Source organism: Gnatocerus cornutus, chromosome 8 (genome assembly GCF_029298725.1).
Source record: "Gnatocerus cornutus isolate USDA-ARS CGAHR chromosome 8, icGnaCorn1.1, whole genome shotgun sequence".
NCBI lineage: Eukaryota > Metazoa > Arthropoda > Insecta > Coleoptera > Tenebrionidae > Gnatocerus > Gnatocerus cornutus.
In genome coordinates this window covers 8,673,673-8,699,392 of record NC_142240.1, presented here as the reverse complement: position 1 = coordinate 8,699,392, position 25,720 = coordinate 8,673,673, and the positions used below count along the sequence as shown (strand labels likewise).

At 36.9% G+C, this 25,720-nt stretch overlaps 3 protein-coding genes across 6 annotated transcripts in view; 2 read left to right on the top strand and 1 right to left on the bottom strand.

Annotated features, from left to right (window-relative positions):
* dac (dachshund family transcription factor) overlaps positions 1 to 14,587 on the bottom strand; it is a 122,312-nt gene extending 107,725 nt beyond the window's left edge. Inside the window, exon 1 of one of the 2 annotated variants that reach the window (XM_088044112.1) lies at positions 13,684 to 14,587. In XM_088044112.1, coding sequence (XP_087900238.1) covers positions 13,684 to 14,360 — 677 coding nt within the window. In that variant the 5' untranslated portion in view covers positions 14,361 to 14,587. The remainder of the gene's footprint in view (positions 1 to 13,683) is intronic. The other variant, XM_088044111.1, reaches the window with a different exon arrangement.
* A 6,428-nt stretch (positions 14,588 to 21,015) lies between these two features.
* MED17 (mediator complex subunit 17) lies at positions 21,016 to 23,189 on the top strand. 2 transcript variants are annotated; one of them, XM_088043021.1, is made up of 4 exons: positions 21,016 to 21,206; positions 21,254 to 21,942; positions 21,994 to 22,199; positions 22,247 to 23,189. In XM_088043021.1, exons 1-4 carry the CDS (start codon positions 21,118 to 21,120, stop codon positions 23,180 to 23,182), a joined length of 1,920 nt encoding a protein of 639 aa, XP_087899147.1. In that variant the 5' UTR covers positions 21,016 to 21,117; the 3' UTR covers positions 23,183 to 23,189. The 2 variants fall into 2 exon arrangements, with proteins under 2 accessions (XP_087899147.1, XP_087899146.1); XM_088043020.1 differs by having other exon boundaries at positions 21,254 to 22,199.
* A 404-nt stretch (positions 23,190 to 23,593) lies between these two features.
* Rsf1 (Repressor splicing factor 1) lies at positions 23,594 to 24,998 on the top strand. 2 transcript variants are annotated; one of them, XM_088043246.1, is made up of 2 exons: positions 23,594 to 23,686; positions 24,078 to 24,998. In XM_088043246.1, exon 2 carries the CDS (start codon positions 24,085 to 24,087, stop codon positions 24,652 to 24,654), a length of 570 nt encoding a protein of 189 aa, XP_087899372.1. In that variant the 5' UTR covers positions 23,594 to 23,686; positions 24,078 to 24,084; the 3' UTR covers positions 24,655 to 24,998. The 2 variants fall into 2 exon arrangements, with proteins under 2 accessions (XP_087899372.1, XP_087899373.1); XM_088043247.1 differs by lacking the exon at positions 23,594 to 23,686 and adding an exon at positions 23,822 to 23,904.
* Positions 24,999 to 25,720: the final 722 nt, after the last annotated feature.

The following is a 25,720-nucleotide window of genomic DNA, read 5'->3' as shown; positions in this document are numbered from 1 at the left end:
AAAAAGAGTGGGCTTCATTTTTTAATTAATTAACTTCTAAGAAATAAATGAGTTTTGAGATTTCTTCGTCCAACTCTTATCCCGTACTTTGATAATTAATAATATTTTTATCCGAGGCACTCGCAACTGATTACTTAATCTCGTAAAAAATATTTTCCTCGCTCTTGAACGAGATTTCAATCTCTGGGCGGCCAATAAAGTCGTCTGTTGGGAGATATCGTGATTAATCGTATTAAAATAGACTAATACGAGTGCTTTTTATTTTCTAGTGGCCAAATCCACTCTGCGATTGTTAACTTATGCAAGTTGCGTGTGCTGCGTTCGCGTGTTAAGGTCACTTTACACGAATGTGGACCTTATGAGCCGTATGCGCTAAGATCAGGTCGACAGCACGCGATCAGTATCAACGTTTCTGAACACTGGTTTGATTGACATTGGGTAAATGTACCTTCTGAATCGTTTTGATGTTTTGCATATGCAGACGCAAACCTCTCTGTTTGTTAAACTCGCTTGCCCTCGGGCACACAACAACAACGTTAGTGGATAAATACCATTAAATTTTGTTATTGTTCGTGACAAGTTCACACCTGATTTTTGTGCGTTACCGAGAATGCCGACCGACGAAAAAATCTCAGATAATTGAATATGGGTTTTCTGGAACGGTTTCTTTAAAGTCGAGCTAAGCAATTTCATGCATTTTTCGGCCAAGCCACGATAAAATCGACAGTAGAATAATGAACGCGATACACCTGGCGCTGCGAAGCTATTTTTCATTTCTTTAATTAGTTCAAGAATGTCTAATGATATCATCTATTATTTTTGACCCTTCGCGGACATGGAAATTTCTTTATGCGTGTAAACGCGCGATTTTTAGATTCCCTTTTCCTACACGACGCCATCCGTGAAAAAGTACCGAAATAATTCATGGGAAATAAAACTAAATTGCCATACAAATGAGAACGTAATCATTGCCTGGGGTTTTAATTAGCGGCAAACTTGATGAATTACTTTGTATTTCTTTCTTTCTGACAGACGGACTCTTCGTGCGGTTTGCCAGGCAAAACGATAAAAAACGTTTCAATTTTATTGCTTTTACCGTCGTTTGAAAACACACCATCATCTCAATAGTCCTCAATAATTTTTCCCATCGTTTTTTTGGCATTTTTATTGCTTTTACTTTTCCCGGATTCAAAAGTTTATTTTTTCCAATTTACAAAGTATGTATTTTCGGGGTAAACACGACTTTTTTAATTTTTGAAACTTTATATCTCCGGAAATACGACAGATAGAAAATGCGGTTTGTGCCATTGTTTTTCTCGCTTTTAGGCCAATAAGAACCCGATGATACATTATCAGAATTCAAAATTTTTCGAAAAAATTAAGCATCTAAATCTAATTCAGTCGATATCTCACTTATTTGCGGAGCAAACTGAAGTTATTGGTACTCATTTTACGCAGAATTCAAAACTATCCGAATTTTTAACTTAACGTTTGTCCACAAATAAAGAATTAATAAATTAATAAGCGATTAAAATTCCGGATAGAGGATTTTTGGTTTCAAAATATGTATATAAAGCTCCATCTCCAAAACAAATAAAAAGATGTGGTTGTTTTTCTCGCCCTAAATCTAAGTCGTTCAATATCTCGCTTATCTGCAAAGCAGACGTAAGTTTTTGGCGCCCATTGTACGCAGAATTTCACCCAAAATCCAAAACTAAGCAAATTTTTAATGTACGTCTACAAATAATTAAATTAAGAACGATTAAAGTCTCGGATGACAAATTTTCAGTTTTGAAATGTTTAATGTCAAATATCTGTGAAACTAAGACAGATAGAAATATGCGGCGTTTGCCATCGTCACTTTCAGACATCTGAAATTCCATAAAGAATTTTTTTTCGAAAAGAATTTCTTGACTTTTTGCGTTTTTAGATCGCCTTTCGTAAACTACATGTTCCGCCGATTTGAAATTTGGCCAGTTGATACTTAGATCTCGAACTTGAATAAACTCAAAGATATTGTCCTAAAAAAGTTCCTTAAAATCACTCTAAAAAACCTTTTCAAAATTATTTCGGTCAACACCTCATTTATTTGTTAAGCAAATTCAAGTTATTGGTGCTCATTTAAAGCAGAATTTCAAGCAGAATCCAAAACTGTGCAAAATTTTATGCGGAATTTTCGGTGGTCCTGTCATTGTTTTTCCCGCAAATCGCTAGGTTTTACATATTTTAAATTAAAAACATATTTTTTAGGCGACGTAAACTGGAAATGGGATTTTTAGGCCTCGAAAGTGACCTAAATGTAAGTCTTTTCTGGCCGCATACATTTTTGGCTAAACTATGGTGGCGCCATCTATCCATAGTTTTGCATATTACATCAAGATACCGACATTACCCCCAATTTTATAATTATTTGGGTAAAATCAAATCGCCAAACTGCTGTAAAGTGCAACAAAGGCGTGTTGAATTATTGAAAATGAACATGTCTAGCAGTGCTGCTGCAACAACATCAAAAAGTACATCAAATCTAATTCTAAAGTGCCATGCCAAAACTACAAATGTAAATAAAAAAAAAAAGATTAAATCAATAAATCATAAATAAAAATTAATTAACTTGTAAATTTAATGATGTCGCCTAAAAATCTTGTGTGTATCACGACCAAAAAGTGCCATTTTGCCCTCGCTTTCATTCTGGCCATTAAAATCGCCTCGGCCATTAAAAAAAGACTCGGCCAAAAAAGAAACACTTTTGGGCCTTGGTACACAAATAACTATTTTTCGATTTTCTAAGTTGGTAAATCTATTTCGGTGGCATTTGTCGGAACTTTTCGGAGTTTCATATCTCCAAAACCACGACACATAGAAAGATGCGGTTTTTGCCATCAATTTTCTCGCACTTGTCCCCTTTTTTAGAACACAGATAAATTAAATAAATTAGATAAGATAACAAATCTGTAGAAATCCACAAAAACTGGGGACAGTAGACAAAGTCATTTTAGAGAATGAAGGGCTGCAAAAAATGTAAAAACTGCAGCTTTTCGAGTTGAGCGCAAACTCAATTTGTCATGTTTAGTGTTGATACTTGAGTGGCCGAATGTTTGCATATCTCATACCACACAAGTTGGGCGATTGATGTTTGATTAAGCTAACTACACACTAATAACCTTAATATATCTAGCGAGTAGTGGTGCTTGCGGTCGTCCAAAGCCATTGTCAACTGGCCGTGGTTTTGCGGCAATCCTGCAATAGCACCGGGAAGCGACATCGGCTGTTGGCTTATTAGTATAACCCTTGGGCGTTGTTGGGCAAATCAAGCCCTAACGAATCTCCACAAACGGGTGGAAACGATCGACACAACTAGCCCGCGTATTTACCGTATAGAGAACATGTATCCACTGTTAACGTAATGCAATTAATTGCATGTGACTATGGCACAGTAAATAAACCTTTGGTTTACAAATTGTATTGAAAGTAGCACCGCATTGTAGTGGTTGCTTTCAAATGTGGAATGCGCCTTTCATTACTGCCGTGTTTAGATAGCTATAATTAAATTTAAGGCCGCTTTTAACCCTATGAACAATTTTGTTTTATGCGCGTATTATAAGCGATTTTTTTCGATCGCTCGTAAACATCGAAGAGCAAATAAATGCATGATGCAGCATGTCGGAGCCTCCCTCTTATGCGTCCATTATCTAATAGTACGTTTAGCTCCGAGTTGTACAATGAAAGTGACTGAAACAGCGGCCTGTAATTATTCCTTCATTCAGTCACTCATCTGATATCAGATCCACTCTGTGCGTGTGAATGCCTCGTAACAACCAAAGAACAATAACACAAACTGTTGTACGCAAAATGATACATATTCACTTGTCATCGCGTGCTCATTGATTCTTTCACCGACACGTTATACTCCATAAACTCTGCTCTTATTAAAAACACACCTGACTTGAGCATTTTTGCTATTAATTAACACTATTTACCGAGAGGAAGCACTGCGCTCTTACGAAACATTTCACACAAAACGAGTAATTGCACTTTTATTAAATCAATTATTTCTCTGGGAATGCGAGAACCGAGCGGATTTCAGGCTAATAAAATCTAAATATCCACTGTCGCCTAATTAAATGAGAACATGTGTCTCAATTTTAATTTCTCATTCTCAGCACTGCAGTCAAAACACCGTTGAACGCTAAAAACTATTAAACACTATACTTAACTGATTCCGCCATAAAATTAACCATAATGTAATTTAGTAGTTAGTTTTAATATCGCACGAGCAGATAGCATCAAAAGGAAGAAATTAAATGCTTAATGTTAAATTGTTCTAAACGCACTGTATCCCACAGGAAATCGAGCTTCAGTGCATGTTGCCGGAGCGATTAACTAAGAAAACAGACATTATGTTTTTCACTTACTGACTTTTAAAACAACAAAGAAAAATCCGAAGGAAAGATTATGTTATTATGTATGCAGCACACAACCTGCTAATGTTGCGAATCCTTTTTCCCTATCAATTTCGAATTTACGACCATATTCTGTCTAATTGTACCCGCTTTCCTCCAAGATTAGATTCTCACAAAACGGGCGTGGAAAGTCGAAAATAAAAATGTAATTTATATGAAACTCCAAGCAGCTGAAGCAAACTGGAGCTCAGTAGGTGTGTAATTTTAATTCAATTACTTCGCCTTCAATGAGCGGCGATCTATTTTCCTGCTAAACTTAATAAAACTAGACGGCGACTTGCATTGAATCCTTATTTATGGTCCACACACGTCGCTTTCCGTTTAATTGCGGTGCTTGTCTTACAACATTAAATAAAAATTAAGACGAAGAAATGGCGTGTAATGAAAGGGCCGAAAATACAAACGACCCATTTTTAACCTCACCTTTCGATTTGCATAACCACATTAATATCGAATTAACAACAGTTAGGGCGCAGCAGATGTTGTAACCCAAACAAAACCGAAAAAACCGCAACCTTAGTCGGAACGAGCTTTTTTTAAAAACGGAATTATATTTTTCGAGTGCAATGAGCCAAATCATATTCTACGGATCTGTGAACCTTATGAAAAAGCTTTTGTTAGATGGGATAGTGGGCATTATAATCGGATACTCCACTTCAACAAAGAGAGGCTACTGTATCTATCTGCGACTCCCCTCGCATTTACCCCCTCGGTTTTGTGTTTTTTAATCTTGGCCGAAATGCAATACGTGCATTTGATGGATATGCAATCGCACGATTTATTGACAGGAGTGTAATTTCGAAACGCCCGAGGACCAAAACCGAATTAGAAACCGTGCTGCCGATTACAATCAATTAATATGTTGTTTATCTGGAGGACTTTATCGACAAAATGCTGATTCATTTTTAGTGCATTATTATTACGTGCTTCGTGATTGGAAGATGCGGACTTTCTCTTGTCGAATAAATAATCGGCCCGGTAGTGGACATCGACATGATCGCAGACAACTAAATTTATTTCATTACGCGGCACAAATCGAACCAGCCATTGGAAAAATAGCCCACGATGACATGACGATGACAGTCAAAAATTCGATAAAATAAGTGGAAATTTTGACTTTAGATTCGAATTTTTGTACTGTGTTTAAGAGGGGTCGCTACCTAAAATCCTTATGGGCAATTTGACATAGAGAATTGAAATTTTAAATATATGGTGTCTACAGATTTTCTATTGATTTGTTCCCTAACATTAATTACACTGCACCAATTTTGGGTGAAAACTGTAACTTCGGCTTAGGTTGTTGAATCAAAATTGTAAATGGATTGATTGTAGAATAAATTGTTCTGAATACAATCGTCTAAATTTTAACAAAATATTCTTATAATTAAGGGAGTAATTGTAGAAAAACGATAATTTACAACCAGCAATTGCCGGCAAACCAAAGAAATTAGTGCTTCTTTACAAGTACAAAATTTATGATGGGGCAAGTAGTTTGACGACACCAAGCTCTTTCTTGGAAATAACGATAGGAAAATAATAGAACTGTATTTTTATCTTTGCATTGCATTATTGGACTAAGCCATGGACCACAGGATAAATTAAAAAAAAAAAACTCCTATATTAATAAGGAACAACTACCTATTTCACGATCCTATGCATTTGTTATACAGAATCGGAAGCAAAAATTTGTTTTTTATCACCAATAGTTTTGTAATCTGTAAGTTTTAGCCATTTTTGAGGCATAGTGGAACCAAACGCTAATTGATTTTTTTAATATATATAAATGTGTTAAACATATCTCCTCAGTTGTCATTTCAGATTTGATTCAAGTTGTTTTTAAAATTTAAGGAGATATCTAACAAACTGTAACGGTAAATTCTGCTTTAAAATTCTGCGTAAAGGAAAAATTATATGAAACATTTTAAACATCCAAATGTTAAATGTAGCATCTCCCTTCAACCCTCATTATTTGTAGACGGCACTCTTTTAGTGAGTTATACCATGGTCAGTCTGCTTACTACGATAATAAAACAATAAATAAAAACTACTTCTTAAAATCCATCATCTTGCGGTCAGAACAATAGCTAATAGTTTTAACTGCACTGATGGCCAAATTATTATTGCCTATGGCCAGTAAATCTTAAATACTTTGATAGTTGAGTCCGATACTTAACAAATTACACCCATGAAACTTAATAATTACAATATCTTATTATTATTATTTAATCTTCATAAATAAATTAATTTTTTCCCGAAAAAAGAGATTTGTGTAATTGCAAAAATTGAAAATAAAAAGAATTAATAGATGCATTGCAATCTTCGAATTTTGTCCAAGATTTTTGCGAATGTAACAAAAAATAGTGAACATAAATTATAAATAATAATTATATTCTGTTGTTTTAGTAATTGATCTATTTTTTAAAACCTTTAAATTACAAGAAATTTTTCAGTATTTTCATCACAGTCATAATTTTGACAACAAGACGTTATACCACTGTCTGGTTGTTCTCAAAATACGTATGTGTGAATTTTGAAAAGTCGCACGCATGTGGAATGCTAAAAGTTATTTCGCTTTCAGCCAAGTTTTCGTATTTAATTAATCAAAAAGTCATTAAATACTCACTTTACAAACATTGTATATAGCATTCAACATAGTGCACGTTGAACAGATTCATATGCAAAAAACAGAAAGCAAATAACTCAAATAGTTTTCGAGTAATCGTGTTTGGAAAAATACATTGAATTTGCCCTATACTGAAATTCGTTCGATATCCCCTTAAAGAAAAATGCGTTTTTATCAAACTAGTCAAAATTGGAAACTACGCATATCAAACAATCCATTAGTTCTTTTTAGATTGTAACAAAAGTCCTACGATTCCAAATGCCTTCGGACAAATAAATGAAGTGATTTGTGAAATTTGGAATAAATGTAGTTTGCAAGTGTTCGACATGATCTTGAAAACTAGCGTTTTTTCTCAAATTTAAACCACAATTTGCATAAAATTTAAAATAAAAACAAATTTTTTTTTATCACAGTTATGTTAAAAAAAGAGTTAGCAAGTGTTTTCACTAAAACTCTAAATTTCACTTCTTGGGCGTCGCGACGCCAAGCTGACAGTGATAAAAAAGCGTTATATTCTAGAACTTAATCAACCATAAGCCGTAGCATTTGAACAAAGAGCGCATATTTGTTTTCCAACTAATTTTGGATTTTTTTTAATTTACTTTTGTGCTCTCATGTTAGTTCAATCAGTTAGTCACGATTTTGATCACTTTTTCCATGATTAAATATACCGGGTGTCTCAAAATTCGCGAATTCCGAGTTCAGAGCGTTGTAGAGAATCACATCAGTAGTTCAAATATGAAAAAAAAAAAGATTTAGGACTTCCCCACAAAGATACGTTGATCTGAATGTGTACTCTTTGAACTGCATTTTCTTCAAATGCAGGGTAAAAATTCCAGTATTTATTGTTTTTTATGGTGTAGATGATTGTAGATAATAATAATGTAAAACAATTTCTTGAAGAATTTGCTTCATTTAAGAGCAAACAAATCTTAAATATTTGTAATTTTTCTTTAAAATGGAACGGCAACGTAGCTAGAAATTAGTCTGTTATTATGGATGCAGGGAACTAATATCTGTCACCCCGCTAAAAATTTGATTCAAATAATGAATTTGTATTTAAATAATGAATATGCAGGTAACTCCAGGAGTCGCTGGACGCGCTAGTATTGTAATGATTTCACACATGGAAAAACAGATTCTTGCCGCTTATCGCAACGATTCAAAAATTACACACGAAACTTAGGTCGTCAGTTAGATGTGCATTTTTCTTTAGTGAGCAAGCTGCTTAGAAGTGGCAAAATTGACATTACTTGACAATATCAGTTACGAGGTTTCGAACGTATCTAAGCAATACAAATAAAAATCATAAGATAGATCAGAATGTGAGTTTTACAATGTTGTCGCATTGAACGAAATTAAAGTGCTTTCATCTTCTTCAGGAAATGCAAAAAAAAATTTTTTTATCTATTTACGAGCACCACTGGGTTCCCCCTACCGCGCTCTAAATTTGGAATTCGCTAATTTTGAGACACCGTGTATAATATACCTCGAATAAAAAATGCATCTTACTTTATAAAAAATTCCGGTATTTTTAAATACTAAAGAAACAAGTAAAAAAATGCAGCTCTAGGTTTTACAATTTGCTTTGAAAATGTTGTTCTGTGAAACTGATTGTTTTATGGCGGTTATTAGACCCAAGCACTGGCCTGGTCATTTTTGTGACAGCAAAATCTGCAGAGCGGGCTAGGTGGCGAAAAATTTAGCTAGAAAGCATTTATTTGACGGGTGTATAAAAATGGCTGAGCGTAACTAATTTGAGTTGTAGCTCGTTCGACTCAATTTCTCACACAGCAACGTATCGATATCAATAAAGGATAATTTCGCCTCGGCGGAAAATTAAACGTGGAACAATAGACACGCAGGAAACAAAGATAGAACATAACATATACACATCATCGAAGGAATAATTTCTATAATAATGGTATTGTGGTGTGTTGCCATAAAAGGCGAGGTGTTTTGTTTGTGGCGTCTTTGTGCTGATCAAAAGTTAGTTCATTAGTGGAAATGTATCCAATAATTCATCTACGAGCGGCTCGAAACGAGTACTAATGGCTTGAAATAAGATATCAAGGCACGCAATGATACCAACAACCGACTATAAATTTGTCTGCGGTAATAAGGAATGTGCCGCTCTCGTGTAAGATGGTGGTATTTAATTAGACCAGTGCTCATTTCCAGCTCCGCGGGCTCCTGTCACCGCTCCCATAAACAACTTTTTTTGAGCGTCCCGGCGCTTCGCGTCCAATTCCACTGGCGGCTAGACCGCGAATGCAAACACGAGAAACATTCGGCATCAGGAAATCGGAATGAATTTGTGACTAGTACGCATGACGTTTGCGAGTGAGATGGTCCATTCAACAGACGGAGATATTTTCGGGGGGTCCCCTAGGACCACCACGCCAGACGGTTTGGCTGGAATTGCAGCTAGCAACCTGTGGATTCCGCCAGATAAATCTCCCACACAATGACTCTGTTTCCGCATTTGTATGCCGCTAGCACCGCCACCGACTGCGCGAATTTGTGCCGGTTAACACACCAACAACGGGCATTTTCACGGCGTTTCGAGTTCCACTTTAACACCTACTATTATCAAGGCACACACGCTCAAAAAATCTGTATCCGGGAGTTGGGGAGTTCCAAATCTACTGTTCTAATCTCGGCGATAAAATTATCATATTGAGCATGTAATTCTTTAAAAAATTCCTTGTTTCGTTATTAACCCAAAAAAGAGCAATTACAACCCATTCAAAAGTGTTTTCATGTAATACTCATATAGACCATTAAGCAGCCAGTGTATAATTTCCGAAATTAATTTTCCGAAAGTGTTGATCCAAAGTAGCAGCCTTCAACAAGTACTTCAATTACCCACCGCTAGGAATCAACGTAATTAAAAATTGCCATAAAGAAACGGAAAGAACGTTCTTAATTGTACGTTATACCGCGTTAAGCCGACTTAATTTTTTCATAGTTTTACCGATAGTGTCGGTAGAATAGAATTAATTTGCCACAAGATTTTATAAAAAAGAAGACCACCCAAAACAATTCATTTCTCGTTTCGAAAATCGCCGTTTTGTGATTCCACAAATAAAACGAGTACAGCTGCCTTGACTAACAGGCATGCAATTAATTTTAGACTATGCCTCCCTTATACACAATGTTAATCTGCATACTAGAAGAAGTTTAATAAGGTGGACATGTATGAACGCTGTGCAGGTAATCTTAAGCACAATACCAATGCAACAAAAACCCATTTAAACTCTAACAAAAATATAATAAGTTGCGTACAAACTCTGATTGCTTTTGCAAAAATAAATGAATTATTAAAATACTCTTGTAGTGAATAGAGCATGCGGTTCCAGTCAACCAACTCATTCCTCAACGACCGACCGGTTTTTTCTTCACTGATGTTTTATCAGGACGAAATGAAAGACAGAGACGACGCTCGGCGCCTTTTTTAATTACTAGACGCCGAGTATTTCCCTAGACATGCATTTTTAGCCAAACTCATTTCAAATAAGAATTAACGGGATATCTACTGAATTCTTTATTGCAATGTTCGTTAAACTGTTATTGTTATGGCTCCTGTAAACTCAAAAATTAACTTGGGAATGTTGGGGCAATAGAAAAAAATTACACGGAACTTTCAGTGTCTCTGGAGTTACGTGATTGATATCGGAATTCTAGAATTATTAACTTTCACTGGGATTATGACATCAGGCCTGACATAAATCAACAAACGCATACAATTATTTCTGTCGAAGATATGCATAATTTAACCCGATTAATAACGTCGTTGTAGGTATTCATGAATATGCAAAACATATCAATTCTTTGAAATTTTGAATGACTCTAGTGCTACAAACTATTCACTTTTTATTTTCAGTGCATTTCTAATTTGAAAAAAAGACGAGATCTCAGAAGAGTTGCAGCTTGCAGAACCAGTACAACTGTTATTGCCCAACATTGAGTGTCAATAATTGCCACAATTTTCTCTTCTAAATAACAATAACTAACAACTTTCATCATTAGTTTGAAACGTATATGGGCAATACCTTCTCTTTGTAACGATTACGACTACATTGCAATGACGGATAATTGATGCGTTCGGAAGAATTTTCAACTCAACCAGTTACATTTATTGCCGTACAAATTAATTAATCGCAACTATTCTAAAAGGTAATACAATAATTATTTAATTCCGGCAGCCCGACGTTTTAACGAGAAAAATCAATGCTAATTAATACCAGTATAGATTGTAATTATATAATTTGTTAATCTAAAAATTATAGGTATCAAGCAAGATTTTAAAAGAAAGATATTGTTGAAAAGAATCAGATTAGTGTTAATTAGCGTAAGGGAGTTGCATGCAATGATTTATATGTGTACACATTTTAATTTCGGCCAATTTTATCATGAAGCTATTTTTAGCAATATCGTCATTATTCCAACATTGACAACCATAAACCAATTTTACCTTCGATCTGAATTTAATAACGTTCCTGGCATGCGTAATTTTAATAACCCACGTGTGAACAGCTCCAAAACAGACCCAAGTAAAAAATTTGTTTACAGTAATTTCACGCAAATTTTTCCAGTCTATAAAAATGTTTAATTCCCGCAGAAGAGATTGTTAAGCACAACAAAGTAATAGGCAATCACGTTAACCCGTTAACCATATTTTCTATGTATATGAATGTGCAAACATAAAAATTTAAGTCCGCTGTCAATTTTGACCTTTGTTGTAGCCCCATAATAAATAACAATGTGATTTTCTCGAACAAGTTGTAGGTCTACCCGCTTCGGATGTTTTAATGGCAAGGCGTAACTGTCAACAATATTTATTTAAAGATGATTTAAATCGCCACAAGAACACCATGCTTCTGTCTGCTCATTGTTACACGTCCCATTGTTGTTTTATACTTTGTATGCCTCTAAACGCTCGAGCTTAATTACCAAAGAGTTTTTTTGAAATTTTATTTATTGCCCAAGATGCAGCTCCAAAACGTTGATTTTTTCCACCACTTCAATCCAAACAATACTGTTAATATTTGTATTATAAATGGTCAGTAGCCGAGCCTCTTCTCGGGTGGAGATGAGCTCACCAGGACACCTCAAAGATTTCCCGATAGCCTACGCCTTTGTAATCGCCGAGTGCTAATAGGTTCTGTCAGATGACCGTTCAACTTATCATCCCTTTATAACATTCGGCATAATATATCGATACAGAGGCGCCACTCGGCCCATTTCGATATAAAAAAAGAGACCGCTCTGAACATTAATAAAACACGTGTGTTATCTGTACTTCTATATGATTGGAATCCAGACGAGTTTCATGTTATTGAATCAACAATCGTCGAGTATGCAGAAATAGAAAGGGGACGGCATTCTGTACTCGATTCCCCCTTGTTTCATTGCGTTTATAATTATTTCAATCTAAACGTGGGGGTTTGTTGGCCCAGTTAGTATTTATAGACTGCATCTATCATAAATGCAATTGTCTCTCTAGTCCTGCAGGAGACAGGGGGAACGAGAGAATTGGGAATTCCAGAAATGGAAAGGGTTAAGAAATGCATTAGGAAATCCAACAAGTTGTGACAGCCGTAAATTAAAGGAAATTAAATGAGGAAGGGCAAAGAGGTTTTATGGTAGCAATCGATGGCAATTTTAAATACTTAATAACTAAATTATTTTGTCATGTTTTGTGCTAAAATACACGTTTTTAAAAAATATATGGCTCCTGCATAAAGTCTTTGAAATTTGAAATTTGTTGGCAGGCCTGTTGGTTATGTCAGGTGACATTAATTCTTGATAGTTCTAAAATGTCAAACTCAATGGATACCAATCTATTTCAAATTTCGTAGGCTATATTATTACAATTTTATTCAAACATTTACACTACAAAAACGAAACGTATTTTCTTATTTTCCAGACTGGAACTTTTTGTAAGTAATTTTTGCTAATAGTTTTCGTTTTTTATTCGTATTTGTAAGTGTTTCAAAAAGTTATGGGCTAAAAGCAAATCTCTGTTGGCTTTATGACTCATTTTTATATGCCCACTTACCGATAATCGATATTGATACAAATTATAGAGTTTATGCCACAATAGATGTAGGCAAATTCATGCTCGTGTAAATATTATTCTCAATTATTTAGTTCATAAATTAGGTACCTGAGCCAATTTTTTATCTAGGTAGATTGCCTATCATTTTATTTCGTTACTACTCAAAGTCAAAATGTTAATTCAAGATAAATTTAATATATGACTGCAATAAAAGACGTTAACAATGGCAGTTTGCAGTGAAAATGTAAATTAGATAGTTCATCTTCATGGGCTTCGGTTTTTGGGTGGCAAAAAGTACGCTGTAATGAGCTTCGACCAAAATTTTCGGTTTCGTCTTATTTTGGAAACTTTACAATATAAGTACTCCACCAAGCAAACAAATCACTTTTGTCAAAAATTGTATCTCTAGCCGTGTTTTTTGACAGTTTAGGTGTGAATAATGGCCATTATAAAGATAAGGTTACACCTTTTTCTCAAGCACTCGTCAAAATCCATAAAACGCATACCAAGAGACAGCAGCATACGCAAACACGTACCTGGCCGTAGTGCAGTCCCTGTAGAGGGTATCGAAGTCTTTACATGAGAGTAGTTTGCATCTGTTGACTCCAGGCTGTATGGCCCCGAGCCCCCTCAAAATCCTGACCTGTTCCACGTTACAAACTAAAGGTACGATGTCGAGGCGCTTGAGTTTGGTGTAGACGGTGTGCAATCCGCCCACCAGGTGCTTAAGGAAGAGCTCGAAGGCTTGCGGAAGACATAGCATCGTGTCGCCGGCAATGATAAAGGCGGCGACTTTTTGGCCACGGTAGTCTACCAGCTTGCACTCGTTGGCGGTGGGATCGGAGGTGGAGATGGGCGGCGGGCTGTTGTAAGAACGCGGCGGAGCATGATGTGCCATAAGATCAAGGGGGCTGTGTAGTACCCCCAACGAATTGAGCAGGCCAAGACCCGGCGGCGGCAAGTGCCCTAAAGCCATGCTGCGCGCCAGACTGGCGGAGCTCACCGGCGGCGGACTCAGAGGGTGAGCCATCGACATTGGCGGTCCCAAAGGGCTAGCTTGACGCGGGCTATGCACCTGGTTGTGATTACTGGACGCGGGGTTGTTGTTGTTGGTGGGCGGTGAGGGAGAAGGTTTGACAGCGACGGCAGGCGAACCGGAGGACGCGTGACTACTATGCTCGCTGGCGGAGTCCATTCCGGAGTTGTCCATCATCGCGACGCGCGAACACCTCAAAACACTGCACCAGAGTCCATCACCCGGAGCGACAATCGTAGCAAACAGTCGAAGAGATGTCGTAATAGTGAGGGTTCGGATTGTTTGTCCGTCTGTCTGTCGGGCGGGGCGTAAGTGCGCACCGGGTACACTCTGTACACTTTGAAGCGCGACCTGAGGAAGTGCGGACACGACCGGTACACTCGACGGGTACAAATGTAATAAATAAAAACATTTGGAAAAAGTGCTGCAAGTGCCTGGAGGCGGGGCTTGTTTCGGCACGCACTCGCCACAGCCTATTACCAACAGCGACTGCGTCTTCAACACCGATTGGTGCCCAACTCGACGACAGACGATAGCGCCCACCCTCCGCTACTGAAAGAACTTAGTTTCTTTGTAGCTTTGAGGGCGGATGCAAGGGAACTTGAAATATGAGCTGTGACGTATTGATAAAGAATGTCACCGGGCTGTCGCTGCGGAATCAATACGAGGTGTGCGGGCTGCTTTTTATTCCATACCAATGCACTTCTTTGTTTTAAAACGGACGAGGACCGCAAAAAACGACGTTATTTTTATAAGCCGACATGAAATAAAACCACCACCATATAAAAACAAAGACCACCAACTCTATCTATCTGTTTTAACTTCAAACCAAACAATTAAATCCAAAAAACGAACCATCGAATTATTGATTCAACCTTGTTATCTTCGGCCATCGACTGCTAATATTGATTACACTTTTTACCGGTATTTTATCTACACAAAGGAAAATAAATAGGTCACTCCACAATATTTAGAACTGCGTCGAAATCGACAGTCTTCTTCTTACAAAAAAGACTGAAAATTATCATTATAAAAGTACGTGCAAATATTTCAAAACTATAAGTAATTTTAATGATGGTAATAATTAAAGCTCCATCCTATGGCTGCGAAGTTTTTTCAATTTTTCCCTTCTTATCATGCATAGTTAGCAAATGCAAATTAAATCTGTCTTTAAGTAATTACTGTGCATTATTATGGTGAATAATAAATAATAAAAATAATAAGTAAATTTCAATTTATTAAAGGCAAAATTTTGTGTATATTGTGAAATTTTGTGGCATTTAAACTTTCGTAAATTCTACAAATTCAAAACCAAAAACTGGAGAAATCGGCTCTCAGATTTTCAGTAAAACTGTTTCTTATTTTAGCAATTTAAATATTTTTGTTGTGCCTAGTTTTAATTCAATTTTAACGCTTATTTATCTAATAGCCTAGCGTCCCATTTAGCTATCTAGATCAAAATTTCTCCTGACAGATCCCCAACCCTATCCGAAGATCTTAATTTTTCTCCAGATCTTTAATCTACAAAGGAAATACTCAATTATCTCCAAAGCCAACGCTCCAAGAATCTCGATATTTTTTTTAAACCACCTTCAGTTACCGACTAATATGCTCGGCCCACACTCATCTCTCGATGAGTACGCATCGATGACTTTTTTTTTCACAAATTATAGCTTATCCATCTTACGTCAATATAATCTATAAATCAATTGGGTCGTCGCGTCCAAATAGCCCAACTCAAACTTTTTTCTACCCACACAGACGACATCTTAATTAAAGGTAAGTGAGATTTTCGTGTTTCCGGTCGAAATGAAACTTCGATTTAGTGGTCAGTGGGTTAGTGATGCGACACATCAGCTCAGTGTAACTCTGTACAATCTGCATCCCTTCCGTACAAGCAAGATACGTGCGATCCACTGAAACGGGGTGCTTTTCACCCCTCATAACTCCCGTTATTATTTTCACGATACTCTCTGTTCTTCCCTCGTGGCTTGTTCCAATGTGTAGCGTTCGTCGCGATGATTTTTTATAAAGAAGAGGTGTCGTCGGTGTCGGGGAATTTTTTAATTGCGTTGTGTGCGCGTGGAAATGAATGTAAAATGGGAAATTAATCGTGTCCTGCAATTTTACAAATTTTATAATTGCTATTTTCATATCGCTATTGTTCGCATGATTTCTCATTAATGTAACACTGTCATAGCTCATTCATGAATGCGATTAATATTTTTACAAATATAGGTAATTGTGTTTGGCTATCTGACATTCAGCTATTGTTTATGTTGACCAGTAACACGTCAGATAATAGGAGGGTTGATTCATAATAGCACACTCAATTCCAGCTTTTCGATCTAGCTTCAATCCCCCATAATCGGTTTTTACAGTCTAATCTCTGCATTAGGCAGTTATCTATTCATGCTCTCACGCCATCATAGTTACCAAAAAGAATTCTGACGCGAAATAACACCGATGCGAGTCTCATAAATCCGGACTTTTTCTGCAGCATAAAATTCAACCATAAATAACCGATATTCACAAGACAGATTACTTTCATAATTTACATTCAACTCTTCACTCAACATTTATTTCTGGGACGCTGGACTTTGCATTTTGTATGCTTTATGAGTAATTGTTACGAGCTGCTTCGACTTTTATGATCTACACGTGGACACATTATTAGCGTCCAGGTCCATGTGTTCAAACTTTGTGTGGTCCAAATATTTTTAAATTTCTTGTAATAAAACGATCACGTGCTAAAAAAATTCAAAATCTGTGAACAAAGAGAACCTATGATGTTGCAGCTAATTCTTTCTTGAGCCCAAAATTAAAAACCAAAACTAATTTTGTGCTTTTTTAACTAAGATAGAAGCTTTCTTTTATAAACGATAAAACACTGTCTGGATAAACTTTTTATAATTTTTTTTATAAAAAGTGCAATAAACTAAGTTTTTAGGCGACTTAAACTGAAAATAAAATTTTTAGGCCTTAAATGCGGCCTAAAAGTGAGTCTTTTCTGGCCGCAAACATTTTCGGCCGATCTATGGTGGCGCCATCTATCCATAGTTTTGCATATTACATCAAGATACCGATAATACCCCAAATTTTATAATTATTTGGGTAAAATCAAATGGACAAACTGCTGTAAATTGCAACAAAGACGTGTTGAATTATTGAAACTGAACATGTCTAGCAGGGCTGCTGCAACAACATTAAAAAGCACATCAAACCTAATTCATACAAATTCTGAAGCTATACATGCCGAAACTATCGTGTGATTCATTAAATTTCCATTCTAGGTAGGCCGTGTATTTTGGACGTGCGTTGACTTCTTGTTCGATAACTAGCAAATCTCGCAAATATTAAGTCGAAACTACTGTAATGGTGTTAGTTACGACATGAATTTTTTTCTCAAAGCCAACTGCGAATGGAAATTTAATGAATCACACAATACAAATGTAAATAAAAAAATATAAACTTTTCTGGAAGATTCATAAATATTTACAATTATTCAGTTATTATAATTGATTAAATCAATAAATCATAAATAAAAATTAATTAACTTGTAAATTTAATGATGTCGCCTAAAAAATCTTGTGTGTATCACGGCCAAAAAGTGCCATTTTGCCCTCGCCTTCTTTCTGCCCTCGGCTATTAAAAAAAGAAACACTTTTTGGCCTTGGTACACAAATAGCTGTTCTTCAACTTTTAAAAGTACCATTTCTTGGCTTTGTAGAAACATTTTCAATGTTGCAACATTGTAAACCTCTCAGTATTAGTTGCTTTTAGCTACGGAGACTGCCAAATGTAAAATTTTATTAGAAAGGGTTGCCAAATTTTCCCTTTGAAAAAAATTCATATTGTGAAGCGGAATGGGTTTAAATTAATTTTGCTTTGATTTCTGAGACGATTTAAGTCAAAAGAACATGATACTTCCACTCATGGGCGCCTTTTTTCATCACTCTGTATAACTAAAAAAAAATTGAAAATGTCCATTTAGAAAAAAGTGGTTAAAAATAAAACGAAACATTTTAGACCTAAAGAACCTAGAAGTTCATAATTCAAAGAAAACAAAGAAAACGGTTCAAAAAACGCTAAACATATAAAACAAATGTAAAACTAATAAAATTCGTCACTTAATAACAACAAAACCTGATCGTGCCGTCAAAACCTACAAACTCTTAATAATAGTGTTCATAATAATTGACTAAATAATTATTTTTTTAATAACTTGAGACAAACTGACCTAAATTAGTGGTTTAATCTCCTATTGTACACAGAACATGAATAATTCAATTAAAACTTGACTATGATCTCATTCGAGCTAGATTCTGAGAGATAACTCTTCCCAACTGCATGTTTCACCCAATAATCGAAAATTATGGAGTGTGAACCATAAAATTCATCACGTATGCAAAAATGTTCTTTAAAACACTTATTTAAGCATCAGTTATAACATCATCATGGTTTCGCATGAGGGCATTTCAATTTAAAAAAAAAATTGTTAAAAGATTGTAACAATCATCTGCCTAGTGATGGCATAATATTGTAACTTGTAATTATTTAAGCACAATTAATGTTATTACAGTCGGCAGTATCGTGGAATAAATTTCTTATTTTACATATGAAAATTAAAATTTCTATATTAAGCGATAATTAATAGAACAATAAAGTCTGTGAGCTAGAGTCTACAATTACAGCGTTTTAATTATAGGAATTAAATCAATTTAACGTGAAGAATTCGGTACAACCATGTCAATAATTTTTATTGTCTAACCGTATTTGTTCTATGAATAATTAATACGCAAATTAATGGCTTTGTGGCAAGATGATGAGCGTTGAAATTCACATTCTGTGGTAGATATACTGCCAAAACCAAAGCACAACGCAACTATCAGTGTCAAGCTCACCAATACTTGAATATAACGACATATTGATATAATCCCGTTTATCTAACATGCACATCGGGTATTGTTTCCCGCATCATTGTTGCATCACCTGCAAATGCATTGTGCATACGCCACAATCGCGATGCCCAACAATACATGATTATACACTATACATATTTATTTCCACCGAAAACGGATTAGATCGAGCAGAATTTTATCGTGTCTTCGGGAGTGAATACAACACTTTTTACTTTTTTTTTATTATGCACCAGCAAAGTTGTGTTTGTCCGCTGTCAGAGTAGATAACCAACAATACACAAGCATTGCTCTGACTACATAATTACAAAATGTTTGCCGAAGATTGTGGTTTGAAGTTTGGCTCTATTGATGAAAGATTTTCCAATCTCTTTGATGAAAAAGTCGTCTACGTGTCCATGCACATATGGCTAAAAGTCGGTTCCGTGAGAACGCGCCACCCCCTTTTCAAATGGCACTTACTAATCGAATAATAAGACATTAGAGTGGCAACAACAAAAAATGTCGGCGACGCGAAACCAAATTTGAAGCAAAACATAAATCAAAATTTGACAGGTCGAGCTCAACCCTACACACAGACGCGTTACATTTAGTCCGGCTTCTTCGGCGGTCAAATAGCGCCCTTATTGAAATCGTTCTGAAGAGCCTTCGCGCCATATTGTCTAGCGATCCATCATGCGACTGTCAGATGTTATTGTTACGGAAATCTATATAGTAGGCTGCGATTGTTGTGTCACAGCCGACTACAGTGTGAGCACGCATAATTGCCCAACTTTTAAATCGGGGATCAAATTGGCTTTGTGCGAATGAATATTTTATTTAAACTATTAAAGACGGCGGAGGCGTTTGCACGATCAATTTCAGAGTCCAATGAGTATTCAAATGGAGAAAAAGAAGGATGTTGTGCAAATACGGTATCTGTTGCTGGCACGGGTTCTTCCGTGGTTACGGTTATCAGAGAACGGCACTCGGGCCAACTGTCTCCTGATCGAGATGATTAATGGCGAAGCACGGATATATTAGTCCGAGGATTGCACATTTCACGCGTCTACTTCACACTTTGGATTCTAAACTGTTCAGATTAACGGGGACGTCACCCTATTTACATCCTTTGCGATACCAATTGATAAGTAAACGTAATTAACGATGAATACAGCCGGCATTTACACGGGGGAACGTTTCCGACCACAACTATTCCGACAAACTCTTTACATAGTTGATGACACTTAATTATTACATGTATGAGAACTGGCGCATCCGCCAATTTTCACCAAGCTAGTGCAGCGTGCAGAAGCAGCCCCTGGCTTGTTTTGGCTAAACTTTAGAGCCACAAAAGGGAAAAGAGTGCTTATTATGAGACGTTTCAAGGAGTTTTAACTCATTGACTTTCACCAGTATTTACCAAGCAGGCTTTTTCGCTCTGGTATCCTTAAAAGGTGTCAAATGTAGATAAGATTTTGCTTATTTGCGACACATTTATATTATTTATATTATTTAAATATAAACAATAAAGCAACAAAATATCTAAGAAAGTACTGGGAAAATATCTAAGTAAGTACTGGGAAGACTGGGATTTTATAGGATATTCTGTCGGAAGTCTGGAAGACGCGTTAAGATGTCTAAATCTTTTTATCGTTTTTTAAAGATTTTTGGAATTTGTACGATTGATTTTCCAGGATATTTTTTATCATACTAATACTGGTCAGATTTTTTGTGATTATTTAAAGGTTCCTGACACTAATTAATTTTTTTTAAAATTGTTTTATATTTTATTTTATTGTTCATACAATACTTATACTAAAACATTTTTATTTATAAAACAATAATTTCTAGATTTGAGCTAATTTTAAATTTAGCGCCAAACATCACAAGTTAAGTGGAATTTGAACCTTTTGAATCCTTTCCCCACCCCATTTCTGTCAAATGTCAAACGTCAAAACTGTCAATTTATCGTTGTGTGTTGTCAACAAAAAAAACATTTTATTTAATATTCCGCATTTATCTATGAATTCGATATGTCGTATTCTGTAAATATATCTGTCGAAGCCCCCATTGAAAACCAGATTCAAGAAATTACGTACGATGGCACGGAAATATACCAACCGTAAGTGAGCTTTTTAACCTCAAACTTGCCTAAATTGACTATTTTAGCCCCCTAACTCTGTCTGAAAGCCTTGCGAAATTTGCTCAAAAAATCGACTTTAGTAAAACCGGCGATATTGATATAAAAAAAGAGGCTGGAGACGCTATAGATGATAGTAAGTCAGACTCTGACAGTAAAGATGCTTTTCAGTCAAGTTTATGGCCGTGGGACTCTGCTAGAAATAAACTACGCAACACTTTTCAGGAGGTATGCGTTTTGGCTGACGTTCTAGCTATAGCTAAAGACAAGCGTTACATGGTGTTGGATCCCGTTCAACAAGAACCTGTTGAAACTAAGCCCATGGTACAAATTTATGCGCGAAAGAAAGCCCTGGCGGGGGCTGCTAGTGTTTTATTGACAGGTGCTGAGAGACTGAAGACTTCTCAAAATGAAGCTGCAAGGAATAGGTCAATGCCAGATTTCCACATTGAATTGTTGAGACTGAGACAGAACTGGAGGTTGAAAAAAGTCTCAAATACCATAATTGGGGACTTGAGTTATCGCACGGCGGGTTCTAAGTTTACACAGACTGGCACTTTTGAAGTTACAAAAGCTGAGGATGATGAGAAGACCAATAGTCCTCCAAGCAGTCCTGTTCCTGGAGGTGCAACTCCCAGTAAGGCTAACTCTGCGTTGCGAGTGTCGATACCCTCGGAGTTACAAGGAGTTGCTTACATTGAAGTTTTGTGCCAAAAGGGTAAACACAACTTTGTCAAATTTGCAGTAAAAGAAACTTCTTTTTATACAGATCAAGAAGATCTCTGCAGCGTTAACATCAACCTCTTAGGATCAGGCCCACCTGCCTCAAACCCAGACATGCATTGGCAACAGAAACTAGAAGCTGCTCAGAACGTACTTTTTTGTAAAGAACTTTTTAATCAGCTTGCTAAAGAAGCTGTCCAACTTCAAGCGCCCATCCCTCATATGGTTGTAGGAAACCAAATCATGGCTACAGTAACTTTTCAATATTTTAATTTCATTCACTAGTATTAAAATCGTAGGTTTTTCCCGGTATTCAACTCATTATAGGTCTTTGCCATTCAACCACTGGTGATAAAAAACCAGCAGGCAGTTCTTCCTCAAAAACTGACCATGACCACGTGTTGGAGCACTCGTTACATCAGTTACTTCGGGAGGTGCATCATCGGAATACTCACCATCCATTTCCTCACCCAGCGACAGGACCTTTGGGTCCCTCCAAAAAACGAATGCTGGCAGGTCCGATGGCAGCCGACAGATACGAACTTTTAGAAATGACAAAATCAGAAACTCTTTTGGAACAAATCATCAAACAAGCACAACACTTCTTCATGCGGCTTCGCACTGAGTACGTCCTCGATACCATCGCGAAAGAAGTAAAAGATCCTCTGATAAGCTCCCACTGGAACACTCTAAACAGCCCAACCCAGTCCTGTGTTAAAATCAACATTTCCACTCATGGCTACGACGCGCTTTGCAGGACTCCCTTAGTCATCCACGTCGGGGAAAAGAGCTTGAAATGTATATGTCGTGACGGTAAAGTCATGTACATGAGCTACGAGCCGCAGGAGCTAAGAGACCTCATCTTCTGCCACATTAATCAACATCAAATTCTAGCAGTACAAGCCTTGGCAAAAACGATGGGTTGGCAATTCCTAGCAAATTCTAACCACTTGGGGACTGGAACTGTTGAGCCGTTAGGAAACGCTAGTTCTTGTTTATTAGCTTCACCAACGGGTGATAGAATCATTGCTGTGAGATGTGAGCCACAGAGTGGGATTCAAGTTTCTGTAGCTCATTCTCCAAGAAGCGATTTCTTTCCGAGTAGATTAGTGACGGAGAGGAAATGGGAGCACTTGGGGGGACAATTCAGGGATGTAAGATTAGAGAAAATGGAGGGAAGGAACTTCTTGCATAAGATGGAGCTGCTGATGGCCAGTTTGACCAGCAGCTCGTAATTTAAGATCAATTTTGTACATAAATAGACATAACTTGTATTTATTGTTTTTCAGAATCGTATAAGTCTTACTATAATTGAAAAAAAGTTGAATTCAAGAGCTTCAGACTTTTACTTTATTCCTGCTGTTCCCAAATTCCTCGTTATAAAAAAAATTGCACAACTTCGACTGAAATTAATTGGAACAAAATAATGAATGATATTGCATGTGGTTGAGCCTAAAAATAATTGTGTAAATTTAGCATTTCCGGAAAAATTATTTTTAAATTTGGCGGGTACCGGCGAATTGATTATAAGCGTGGCAACACTGCGGGTTTTAGCCAATAGCAAGCTCGAATGTCCCGGGAGCTGGAATTATTTTTATTTCGTGTGTTGTGATTGGTGGAGAGTCGGTATGTCGATGGCGTTTTCCCGTTCGCGTCATTTCCAAAGCAAGCTTCGATTCGATTGCACTGTGTAAACAAAAATCTACGTAAATCTCCGTTGATCTACGCTTCGAATTTGGGTAACTAATTGTAAAACTAGTAACTGCGACAGCGCAATCACCGTATTTATAATTTGTTGTAACCAAATCGCCGTTTTGGCTGCGAATATCGTCAGTACAGTAAACTCAAACCGACGCCCTGCCATACCCGACATTTTGTTTTTGATTTGCTTTGCAAACGAGACACAGTGCGTCAGCAGCACGAATTGGGTACCCCGCAAAACAATCGCCGTTATTTAGTTAAGTATTCTTCAAACCTAGCGAAAGCTACAATGCATCATCCACACACTGTAACTTGCACGTTAACCTCCGCTATCGTTTTGACATTGTACCCAAATCGCTTAATAACAGTACGAATTCGCCCAAACGACTGATAATTTGACCTTTTCTACGCAATTTCCACGTTCCACAGAGACGACATGGGCGAACGAGAAACCGAAAGAAGCGCCAGAGTCTACGTCGGCGGTCTCACAGACAGCGTCAAGAAAGAAGACCTCGAGACAGAATTCGAGAAATACGGAAAACTGAACTCTGTATGGGTGGCTTTCAATCCGCCAGGCTTCGCTTTTATAGAATTTAACAGTCACAGCGACGCCGAAACGGCTTGTGATAATTTGAACGGCACTGACTTCTTGGGTTCAAAGCTGCGAGTGGAAATCGCAAGGGGCAAAGCCCGCAGAGGCGGATTCAGAGGAGGCCGTGGTCGTGGAGGACCCCCATATCGTGGCGGGGGCGGCTACGGTGGAGATCGCGGATTCAGGGGTAGCCGAGGCGGCAGACCCGGTGGGGGCCGCTTCGACCCCTACAACGGTGGAGGAAGACGCGACGGAGGACGCTCATACGGAAGGGATTTTAACAGAAGAAGCGACGGATTCGGACGTGATAACTATGGCGGCGGAGGCGGCGGCGGCGGTGGTGGAGGCCGCAGATTCGATAGCAACTCGAGATTTAGATCGAGATCGCCAGCGGGAGCGCCCCAAAGACACTAGATTTAAGTTAAGGTTAAGATGGTTGTATTTCTTAATTTTTTAATGTTTTGGTGCTTTGCACTGCATGAGATCTGAAGTTGCAAATACCACTAAACCTCACTTGTAATGGTGTTGTTTGCTCAATGGTTTAGGAGTTTTGTCAAGTTGTAAACCAAAACATAATGACACATGATCACAAATTTAAGAAATAAGTTTTTATTTTTCAGGTTTTTTTAATGGTGTCAAACTAAAGTTTATACTGTCTGTCTTTAATGTATGTACGAAAAAATTTATCGTTTAGTAACTTTTAAGTGGCAATGTTTATGGAATGAACCTTTGACATAGTTAATAAATCATACAAAGTCTCCACTTTTATTTATCTATAAATCTCATTTAATATGATTATAAAAACGAACTAAAATATTCATCCTTTCGACGGCAATTGATTTCCGATTCGTATAAAAATGAACAATGCGCAAAGTTACACAACGCAAATAACTGCTTATAAATTTTCCAAAGTTTTTGCTTGCACATTGGAAGCTAGTTTGGTTTATAAAACGAATAATAAATCTATTTTAAACTTCACATCCAGCATACGCCATGCCAATTCACTGATCAAATATTACTTTGCTCTTCTTATTGCCATTACGATATGCTTGAATAAAATCTTGTGTAACACAGGAGACTCTGAAATTTGAAGTGGGTTGGTAAACCTGATTTAATAACATGAAAACGTACCAATTGTCAAATTTTGAGGTTGTTTCTGTGGCGACCGATTAAATACAAATTACACGTTAATTTTCCTTGACTTGGATTAGCTAAAATGGTGGATGCGCCGGGTAAAACTACTTTTTATCAAAATTTGTTGAAAGGAAACGTTAAAATGGAATATGGGAAATAAATTAAACTTTCATGAACTGAAGCCATACAGATGTTGCACTCATGAAACCGAACATCGATTTTATATGTTTTTAATGTTTAAACATACAGTGAAACCTTGACACTACGTTACAAAGAAGCTTATCATTACATTGTACGTCTTTTTACGTTGGAATACAGATTATGGTGTGTTGTTGGTTGCATAACC

Excerpts from the sequence above, each read along its gene's own strand:
- MED17 (XM_088043020.1), top strand. The coding sequence starts at position 21,118 with ATGTCGTATTCTGTAAATATATCTGTCGAAGCCCCCATTGAAAACCAG. Across the intron at positions 21,207-21,253 it reads GGCACGGAAATATACCAACC|CCCCCTAACTCTGTCTGAAA; the intron begins GTAAGTGAGCTT and ends TGACTATTTTAG. Across the intron at positions 22,200-22,246 it reads GAAACCAAATCATGGCTACA|GTTTTTCCCGGTATTCAACT; the intron begins GTAACTTTTCAA and ends TTAAAATCGTAG.
- Rsf1 (XM_088043246.1), top strand. The coding sequence starts at position 24,085 with ATGGGCGAACGAGAAACCGAAAGAAGCGCCAGAGTCTACGTCGGCGGT.